Consider the following 11,628-nt stretch of genomic DNA (forward strand, 5'->3'; position numbering starts at 1 on the left):
TAGTGACCTGATATACACTGTTTTCGAAAATGCATGTTGAATTCCCAACCCTTATAGTAATGGTGTTTGTCCAGGTTGCTGTACCCGACTTAGTCAGTAGTTTTTTTTTGTCATGTACTTTCTTTTAGATTCAGTAGTATTAGCATTGTATTATTTCATTTTGATTTTTGCTGATTTCTGAATTATTTTGCCGTACTAGTGATGTAGACCCCTGTCTCCATCAAAATAAGGAGGGGGAATGTGATGTAGTGTCATGTGATTATTATTCATGAGCTGTCATTACTATTCATGAGGGCATGTATATCTCTCTTGGCCCACGTGTACTCAAGCCAATTCATGAGGGCATGTATATCTCTCTTGGCCCACGTGTACTCAAGCCAGTCTCCAGCTTACCATCACTCTATGTACGTAGCTTAGAGCTTAGTGTAATAAAGTAGCATCTTAGATTATATCGTACTCGCTTTTTCCAGTCATCTTTACATCCCTTCATCATTGGAATACCAGCCTTGCCGGCCCCGACACGCTACCACATAACCGACAATACCAACATAACCTCGGTTATATCACAACGAGTAAATCCATTACTTACAAACTCGTTTGTCTTCAGATGCTGGTTCACTTTCTAATATGTCGTAGTTATTTCCTGTTCCACTCACTGTGTAAACAGACATGGTATACACATGACCGGCTGACAATCCTGTACACGTATATTCTGTCACATTAGAGTCCAGATCTTCTGCAAGGTGTGGAATCCCTCCAGTTGAACTAATACACTCAATCCTATAGCTTGAAATGAGGCCATATGGTCTTGTCCACTGTCCCTTAATAGAATTTGTTGATCTGTCCGGTGAAGTGACGCCGAACGCTCCGACAGTATTGGGATCTGTGGGAAAACCGAAATATAAGCAAAACGGTTTTCCTGGTGAAGCTATGAAAAGAACAGACAATCAGTAGAGCAAACTAGAATTCTACTGAGAATGAAAGTAATATCACCTATTGACAGCTATGAGTTTTGCCATGCTAGTGATCGATCAACAGGATTAGTGTCTTTCCAACAGCAAAATGAAAATAAAAAGCGTAAACAGAAATCTTAAAATTATCAATTTTATTAACTTAATATTCGACTATTTTCTCTAGTGTAGATTATCAACGTTACAATGTGTAATTTAATTTAATCAGTGTCATAAGATTACATGTATTGACATGGAACGTTTCCATAATGTATGCGATGATTTATGCGGGTTTATCATTGAAAGAAAAATATAGAACAATAGCAATCATCATGTTATAGTACTCAAAAAAACTGAGAGAATTTCAAAGCCACAAGTACACTTAAACATAAACATCACGCTGATAAAGTATGCACAATAAAGTTAACTGCAAGAATTTCCAAGCCATAAATGTACAAACACGAGTAAATCCATTACTTACAAACTCGTTTGTCTTCAGATGCTGGTTCACTTTCTAACTTGTCGTAGTCATTTCCTGTCCCACTGACGGTGTAAACAGACATGGTATACAGATGACCGGCTGTCAATCCTGTACAACTATATCCTGATCTACCATGGTGCAGATTTTCTCTATGATGTGGATAACCTCCAGTTGAACTAATACACTCAATCCTATAGCTTGAAAATTGGCCAAATGGCATCGACCATGATCCGTGAATAGAATTCGTTGATTTGTCCGGTGAACTGACTCTGAATCCCCGAACAGTGCTGGGATCTATGCAAAACAAACGAAAATATCGGCCAAACGTAATTTCGTACAGCAAGCCACAATTCTACTGAGAGGGGTAGAAATATATCGATTGACTATTGTTAGTTAAGCAATCAACATGCAGTCTAGTGATCGATCACCACGATTTCTGTCTTTCCGCCAACTTCTCATTCGATGTGTGCTTTAAACATTGCAAAAGTGTAAATTGGAAATGTTAATTATTACATGTTTACAAAATAATATTCTCAATTATTATACACCTGTGTCTGTAACCTATGGAGTTTCGTCGTACGGTAACTTTCGATATCAGAGGGCACGGAGTCCAATAGCTTGGACGCTGAGTATAATAACCTTAGGTGTCATCAGACACTATTTGACCTTTGACCCCAACACACCTTCACGTCAACATGGGGGAACAGAAGAGAATATTTACATCTTTTACAAATATATATATGCTTCTTAGTATTGATCACTTCATAAATTAAATCACGGTCAGTCCAAAACCCGTAAATTCGAGTGAATACGGCTAGTTTTCAATCGGGTTCGAACCCACAACATACGGCATCAGTCGCCTAGCGGAGAGGCCACAGATAGAACCGCTCGGCTACATCTCCGCTCCCAAAAAAGAGTGGTTCAATAGCCGGCTAAGTTGTTACATTTTTTTTCCGACTGAGACCGCTCCACATGTTCTAGAGTTCGTGAAGCACTCACACACGCATTCTCACTATCACACATCGCACATACAAAATTTATCGAGGTGAAGAAACGAATTTCATCGCTTTAACTGGGCAAAAGATAACCTCGGGGACAATTATTCTATAATGACAATTATTATATAATGAAATTATGCTGCTGACCTACAGTTTCCACCATGTGCACTGCTCAGAGCAGGTTAAAATTTGTTCTGCGCGCTTAGCGGACGCGTTCAACGCGTTCCCGGTCTGCTCGCGATCGCTCAGTACGAGCATCCAAGAAACAATTCAATTTCGACTTTTTTCGTTTAAAGTTGGACCAAGAAGGTTTATCATAATAACGTTATTTCCCAATACTGGAATTTATATCCGAATACATCGTGCAGCGGAAATATTGTCCTCGATGCTAAGCGTCTCGGACAATATCTCCACTGCACGATGTACTCGGACGTATATCCCGGTATTTTTGGGAATAACTTTATAGAGTATAGACAGACCATTTCATTGATGCAAAATATTACACTGCAAATACCAAAACTGCAATTCTATCGATCGTGATACTGTTTTTTACCATAGACCCTCTATGTCTGTACCGACAGCGAGAAACACAAAGTGTACACAAGGCTAAATAGAAATCATTGAATCATCAAAGGGTTTATCAAACATACGACTTTTTCACCACCACAGATTTACAAAAAAACAATGTTTACTTTTAATTTCATCAGTGTCATAAGATTTCTTGTTTAGACATGTAAAGTTTATCTTGTATAGAAAAAATACATACAGCGATATCAATTATCAGATTATCATACTTAAACTGCAAGAATTTCACGCCAAAAATGCACAAGCAAAAGTAAGCCTACTACATACAAACTCGTTTGTCTTCAGATGCTGGTTCACTTTCTAACTTGTCGTAGTCATTTCCTGTCCCACTGACGGTGTAAACAGACATGGTATACAGATGACAGCTGACAATCCTGTACAAGCATATCCTGTACTACTAGGGTGCAGATCTTCTGCATGATGAGGAGAACCTCCAGTTGAACTAATACACTCAATCCTATAGCTTGAAATTAGGCCTTCTGGTATTGACCATGATCCCTGAATAGAATTTGTTGATCTGTCCGGTGAACTGACTTCAAGCGCCACAACCATATTGGGATCTATGCAAAACAAACGAACATATCAGGCAAACGTTTTTCCTGACAAAAAATATGGGAAAAAACAGACAATTTAGTAACGCAAGCCACAATTCTACTGAGAGAGTTAGAAATATTATCGATTGACTATTGTTAGTTAAGCCATCCACATGCCGTCTAGTGATCGATCACCACAATTTTTGTCTTTCCGCCAACTTCTCATTCGATGTGTGTTTGTAAAAGTGAAAGTCGGAGATGATAATATTATTACACTTTTTAAAAACAATATTCTCAAGAACAAAGACTCGACATTTCATCAATGCAAAGCATTACACTGCCAATACTGAAGCTGCAACACTTTCGATCGTGATACTGTTTTGTACTAACGACGAGAAACACAAAAGCGTCACAGGGCTAAATAGAAATAAAAAATCATTAATAGTTTTAAGTGAACATACGACTATTTCCAATAGCGCAGATCAACAAAACAACAATGTTTACTTTTAATTCAATCAATGTAATAAGATTCCTTGCATAGACATGACATGTTCAATAATGTATACTATTAAGCATGCGAGTTTATCATTTGAAGAAAAAAACATACATAACTATCAATTATCAGATTATCATACAGAAGAAACTAGAGATGATAAAGGTTAAAACATATATTTTGAAGAATAGAGGCAGACCATTTCATTGATGCAAAGAATTACACAGCCAAACCAAAATTGCAACACTTTCGATCGTGATACTGTTTGAATTAACGACAATAACGACAAAAGCGTCAACAAGAATGAATAAAATCGTAAAATCATCCAAACGTTTGACTAAACATACGATTGCTTTCAATAGCGCAGTTTACCAAGCAATAGTGGGTATTTGTTATTTCATTCATGCCATACAATTTTCTCAATAGATATAAAACTTTTGCGAATATATGATAACTAAATACATAAGCATGACGCTGATAAAGTATGCAAAATAAAGAAAATGTAAGAATTTCAAAGCCATAAATGTACAAACACGACTAACTCTATTACTTACAAACTCTTTTGTCTTCCGATGCTGGTTCACTTTCTACTTGTCGTCGTCATTTCCTGTCCCACTGACGGTGTAAACAGACATGGTATACACATGACCGGCTGACAATCCTGGACACGTATATTCTGTCATATCAGAATCCAGATCTTCTACAAGGTGTGGATTACCTCCAGCTGAACTAATACACTCAATTCTATAGCTTGAAATTAGGCCTTCTGGTCTTGTCCATGTTCCCTGAATAGAATTTGTTGATCTTTCCGGTGAACTTACTCCGAGCGCCACAACAGTATTGGGATCTATGCAAAGTAAACAAAATAATTAAGCAAACGTTTTTCCTTGCAAAAGCTATGAAAAAAAAAAACCAGACAATTTAGTAACGCAAGCCACAATTCTACTGAGAGGGGTAGAAATATTATCAATTGTTAGTTAAGCCATCACAGTCTGGTAATAGATCACCACGATTTCTGTCTTTTCGCTAACTTCTCATTCGATGTATGCTTTGCAAAAGTGAATATCGGACATGATGAAATTGTTTCATGTTTTACGGGACAATATTCTCAAGAATAAGGACAGAACATTTCATTGATGCAAAGTATTACACTGCAAATACTGAAACTGCAATTCTCTCGATCGTGATAATGTTTTGTACCATAGACCCTTTATGTCTGTACTAACAGCGAGAAACACATAATAGAAATCATTAAATCATCAAAAGGTTTCACCAAACATGCGACCTTTTTCCATAGCGCAAATTAACGAAACAACAATTTTATTTTTTATCTGTGTCATAATTTCTTGTATAGGTATGTGTATTATTAAAAGAAAAAACATACAAAGATATCAATTAAATTATTATAATACTCAACAAAGTGCAAGAATTTCAAAGCCACAAATACACAAACACAAGCAAGTCTATTACTTACAAACTCTTTTGTCTTCAGATGCTGGTTCACTTTCTAATCTGTCATCGTCATTTCCTGTCCCACTGACGGTGTAAACAGACATTGGTATACAGATGACCGGCTGACAATCCTGTACACGTGTATTCTATTATAGCAGGGTCCAGATTTCTAACAGGGTATGGATTACCTCCAGTTGAACTAAAACACTCAATCCTATAGCTTGAAATTAGGCCATCTGGTGTAGCCCATGACCCCTGAATAGAATCTGTTGATCTGTCCGGTGAAATGACTTTGAACAACCTAACAGGATTGGGATCTGTTGGGGAAAAAGAAAAATATCAGGCAAACGTATTTTCCGAAATGTTGCGGAAATAAGAGAAAATTCTGTCTAGTTCACCATAATTTTATAGATGTGAGAAAGATAGAAACATTATCAATTAATAATTATTAGTTGCGGCACTAACAATAAAGTTCAGTTACCGATGCCATGTGTGCGTAAAATTGGAAAAGTGACAATCAGAGACAATAATGTTATTAGATGTTTAACAACTGTTTTTTCTCAAATATTTAATGTAGATTACTGCAGTAATGCAATGTATTACACTGCTAACTGCAACGCATACGACTGTGACGCCTGTATGTACTAACAGTAACAAACACAAGAACCGTTACTGGAATCCTACAAAAATCTAAAAACTTGACTTAACATACTTTGTTATCAATACAATATATTATTAATATGTACTGCAGATTATTCTATTTTGCCCCACCACATAAAGTTGGTATTGAATCTCAGTAATGTGCATATGAGAAAAATAGTTCCTTTTCAAAATTCGGTTTCTGGCAGGATAAATTGCATATCATATTGACCACACAGTTGCTTCCTACACTTTATTAATTTTATAATAATAATACAAAATATTAACAAAAACTCCTTGTCAAACAGCTAAAACGTACTTACAGATTGAAGGAGAATGTCACAAGCCATCCATCAAATAACTATGCAAATTAGTCACGTGCCCATTCAATAATTTTTCGGTATTTTCACGCTAAATTATGCAAATGGGTATCAAATTTGGTGGACTATTTTATACTTTGGTAAAAAATTGTCGTCTGCTGTATACTGAAACCGGCTCGATTGAGGACCAGCATTACGACTGGCAAAATTGCGAATATGTTGATCATTTCGAAATTGAATTTTATTGCGGGGACACAATGGAAACACCTTGTGACACGGAGAAACAAGTATTTTTTAAGGATAACATGACGGTAGCGTCATTGACAGTGCCGTCTGGGACTGCGAGCACAGTTAGATGTGCCCGTGTCAACACAGCTGATGTCGACGTCCAAGTTGGAGCGCAGAAAAAACAAAACGAAATGAAAACAAGACGCGAAGTGGCAGTTTTGAAGGAATGGCTTATATTAACACCATGACAGAAGAAACTTGCGAAGTTCTAAAAATTCCACCACCTGAGTTAGATCTTTTTCTTAGCGACGGGACTCACTGACAAATTGAGTAATCACAGCGCTCGTGAAGCCTGCGTACAACGACTGCTCGATGCCGGCGTTCCACCAACTGTGGCTTCACAACTAAGCTAAGCGGGCAAAAAACTCAACCGTCATTCTGTGGCCAGTACAGACCAGTAGCGTCAGATGAGCAACATACTCGCCGGTACACAACCTGCATCCACGACCGACCGCGACCGGAAGTACAAGCCTGATGCCGGCCGAACATACACCGCGACCGGTTGCCGGTCCTTCGTATGCTGTTCGAGGTCCCTTGTCGTCAATGTATCAAAATGCCCTCCATCAGTTGCAGCAACTACCAGGGATGTTCTCAAATGCACAAATCAGTGGTGGATCGTTCAACTTTACCTTCAACATCACCGGAAATAATTCCCTATCTGAACAGTCTTCACCTGTATACCACGTTGCATCGCCTCCAGCCAAACGTCGCCGACCTGCAGTGATCTACTCCGATTCCGACTCAGATTGAATGATTCAACCGATAACATAATTAGACTTTCTTGTTTTGAAGTTTTACTCATTGTTCTTGTTTCAGTGTACATTAATTTTGATTATAATGATATAAAATACGAACGGTTTCACTTGAAAACATTTTGTAGTGTCATTTGTGTGAGTGACGTTGTTTGAGTGTACCAGCTGAGTGGCGAATAACTCTATAGTTAAGTAATATCCATCCGCCGACCCAAAGAATTTACTTGTTCGACGAAGTTACCAACGTGTGTAATTTGGGAACATATGTAATAATAACAGAACTCCATGACCTTGCCTTGACGTTTGTGTGGTACGAAAGTTATTTTCAATCATGATGCAGTGTATCCTTGCTGTATTTTCACTCGCTTCGCTCGTGAAAATACGGCCGCAGGATACACCGCATCACTCATGAAAATAATTTCCGTACCACACAAACGTTAAGGCAAGGTCATGGAGTTCTGTCATATTACCAAGGAGCATTATTAGGAATTACCAAGACAAAAATGATTTTACTTGTTGTTCACTGTTCAGGCAGCCGTCTTAAAAGTCATAATCGGAGTCTTAGAATAAACTGTAAAACTAACATATTTGATGCTGTGTTTCTCTAGTACCAAAACTAGCACAGTGATCCCTGATTTTTATTCGTGGTCGTGAAGGAGGATGGTTAAAGGATTCCCAAAGGAAGGCTTGAGCAAATATTTAACTGTTTTCGTTTTAGGGCGCATATCGCTACCGAAAAGGAAAGATAAAGGGCATTATTTAATTCACCTTAAAGGATAAAGACTCAATTTGCCTACCTGTTCTTTTATTTACTGGTGCGGATGGATTTCCTTGACCGATGGCGTTGAAAGCCGTCACTATAATTTCATATTCTGATCCTGCTGTTAAATCGTAGACCGTTCCAGACCTTTCGGTCTCACGTACAGTTTCCGTGCCATCTTTACACGGATCACCAGCAAGTACACAGGTAGCAGTAATCTCATAATGTTCTGTATATTATCTTCATGGATCCAACTAACCTCTATTGTGGAGTTTGTCCAAGATTGTACGGTTACATTGCCTGAAAGAGAGATTATAGAGAAAATAACATCAGAGGGTCATCACGACTGTATGCATCTTGTACTAGCAACGTAGAGGCAAAACAATACGTGGGTTGATTATGTCCCACTGTTTCAGATAATTGACAGTCTTAATGTACAAATTTAATGGATAAATAAATAGTTATTAAACGATTTACTCGCCACAAAGACACGGTTTCAAGACTAAAATATGCAGGTCAAGCTTTGAACGACAGTGATCCCTTACTGATCATACCATCGGTCAAGTGAGCGATGTGAAGCAGAAACTCAAATTAGTTCTTTGATTATGGGGTCAAGGTGTTATTGCTGATAATAAGAATTCTGTTGCTCTTCTATTGTTGTGTTTATAGTATCTCTTCTCCTACGTAAACAGTAAGGAAGATATCATCCAAACTGCTAGTGCAATTTGCCTTTGTAAATTCTGTAATAGATAACCACCAAACCTGAGGAGCTTCTGGTTTGGAATCGCCGAGGCAGTAGGCCAGGGCGATTTTAAACCAGAAACCCCGAGGTGGCGGTGGTTATCTGACTTCAACAAAACTGCTACAATTACCACATAGTCGACTGAATGTGTTAGCCCATCCGAGTCGCAACATACATAAATAGACAAAGCATTGGAAAATGTGTGATTAATCCCAAGTTCGGGATTCGATAACATCAAGTTTTCTCTGGTCTGTGAGGAGCATACAAGTTCACGTGTGAAAAAGTTTTCTTCGAGGAATAAATGCGGGGACAGGTGAACCATTTATTTGTGGAACGTTATTAAAAATTTAGTAAATATGTTCATCTGTTAAATATATTTCAGAAATAACGTATTTCTTATTTGGGAGTCTTCACGTCAAACAAGAATCCTAGAGCACTTAAGTGGGCTACAAGCTTACAAACATTAAACATGCACGAGCTACCAATATCAAAACAGTTCAGAGCACAAACGAACAAAAAGATATTTTTCAGAAAGATAACGTGTTTTAATTTCAATCACACTCACTTTTCATATTCTTTGTTCAACAAGTTTAGTCAGTATAAGGGTGTTAAGAATAGAACACAAATTTCTTTTTCGGTTAGAATATGTTCCATAGGTTTTCAAAACGCAAGTGAACTGCATTCATGTGCATGTAAGCTAAATAACTCACCATTTGAGATAAACACGTTTGAGATAAACACATAGCTTCCGTCTATTTACAAACAAACGTTATGTATAGATAATGATTTAACATGACGAACTCGTTAATTGATCACAGGAGACCAACAGTGCGTATGTCCGACGGGCTAAAAACAGGTGCAGCCAACGAACAATGCACTTTTAAAGAGGTCCTTACTATGATAAGATATATTGTGTATGACAAGCAATGTGAACTGACTAATTTTAAGTCAAGAGGGTAATTAATTAGCTGTTCATAATTTGCCCTCCCACTGAAAATTTTTCGACCTACCCTCCCGCACTCAAACTTCATTTTTACCCACTCTCCACTTATTTTTGCCTATTTCCCCTCCCCACTGTGAATTTTTGAAGCTCCCCTGCCCTGTGGCGAAAAAAACTTGCCGATTTCCCCTGCCCTGGAAAAAATTCCCCTCAAAATTTTGTCATTCCATTTCCCCTGCAGACATGAAAAGTTATAAGTACTTGCCCTGTGTCCCCATCCCCGGAAACACCATGGCTCAACTTCCCCTGTCCCCGTTTTAAAAGTAGCTTTCCCTCTCCTCGTTTTTCGCCAAGCCCTGTCCCCAGGACAATCAACCTATATCTGCCCTGCCCTACAAAAAAACTAAAATTTGCTCCCCTGCCACTTAAAAACATGTCCCCTGCCCGAGCAAAATTAGAATTTCCCCTGCCCTCAAAAATTGCTCCTGGAACAGCTTTTTCGATGAATAGCTCCGTTGGCTGCACCTGTAAAAAGTTGGTCTGAGTTGATGCACAGACTTAATCAGTTACTAACAATATTTGTAAGTGGTAAGATTTTATAATCTCGGCTACAAATACGTGCGATACCACGCATATTATTCCACTTTGAATGACATCATACCGCGGAATAAATAAACGGTATGCGATCATTATGACCTCATAAGTAAATGCAGCTAAATCAGATCTGTGCAATCAATGCTTCAGCTGTCTGGCTAGACAGATTTACCTTGTGATGGTTCACAACTGAGAGACGGTCGTTGGAACTGCGCATGTGCGACTTTCTTGTTTACAAACTATATATTTCACGCACTATATAAAGATGCATGATGTCAACATAGCTGCATCATTTAAATTTTACGATGTACGTTATGACAATCATCTTTTAACCTTCATCAATCACTAACGCAACTTGGATACAGTATTAACATCGGTCTTAGGGGTCCCTAGCGACCTTTGAGCGCAGTTCCGACGACCGCCTCCATTTAATCAATTAGTGACTTCTTAGTGTTTTGTGATCTATGTTATCTTTTCTATCGAACGTCGTAGCACGTAGTCGGCTCACATTGTCAGTTGTGAAATAGAAGTGAAATACAATCTAAACGGACAGGAAAGCAAGTCTCTTGAGGACATAATGTGATTAAAGTTTGTTTGCTATTAATTGTTGACAAAATATCTGAATATTTTAAATACACAAATTTTAATGCTTTCTTGAAATTCAGCGAGATTTAAACCTTTATAGTATTTCCCTTTGTAGTTGACTCACAAACACCTATTCTCCAACAACATCCCTTAAAATGGCGCCTCTTGAGTGACATGTTTTATGCACATCAAATCTGTACATTTTATGAAAATTGAGTATGCTTATTAGTCATTCATGTGACATTCTGCTTAAAATGTTTAGGATAAACTCTCTGATGAAATTGGATGTTAACTGCAATTATAAAAACGAATGTTTCAACCGAAGGCATATGTCTGCCTCTGATACTGAACACAACGATCGGCTGCTGGGTTCTGTTTTACAAAGATTGATGCACACAGGGCGGCGATAAAATTCCAGTATATCGTTTTTCGCTATATGGTAAACTGGAAGTCCACTTTTCGGTATCTGTTGACTATGTACTTGGGCTATACGAAAGCGCAATGCGCTACCATTAA

General features: G+C 38.1%; 1 protein-coding gene across 1 annotated transcript; it reads right to left on the minus strand.

Moving 5' to 3' along the window:
• Positions 1 to 581: 581 nt before the first annotated feature.
• On the minus strand, positions 582 to 1,513 carry LOC139129356 (fibronectin-like). The gene is made up of 2 exons (XM_070694989.1): positions 1,432 to 1,513; positions 582 to 883 (listed from the first exon to the last, which is right to left on the minus strand). The coding sequence occupies exons 1-2, from the start codon at positions 1,511 to 1,513 to the stop codon at positions 582 to 584; spliced, it is 384 nt and encodes a 127-aa protein (XP_070551090.1).
• Between the last annotated feature and the right edge of the window lie 10,115 nt (positions 1,514 to 11,628).

Source organism: Ptychodera flava, chromosome 3, assembly GCF_041260155.1.
Source record: "Ptychodera flava strain L36383 chromosome 3, AS_Pfla_20210202, whole genome shotgun sequence".
Taxonomy (NCBI): domain Eukaryota; kingdom Metazoa; phylum Hemichordata; class Enteropneusta; family Ptychoderidae; genus Ptychodera; species Ptychodera flava.

Bases quoted from the DNA above. Each gene is read 5' to 3' on its own strand.
- LOC139129356 (XM_070694989.1), bottom strand. From the start codon at position 1,513: ATGTCTGTTTACACCGTCAGTGGGACAGGAAATGACTACGACAAGTTA. The intron at 884-1,431 runs GTAAGTAATGGA...GTTTTCCCACAG, and splicing joins ATCTGAAGACAAACGAGTTT to ATCCCAATACTGTCGGAGCG.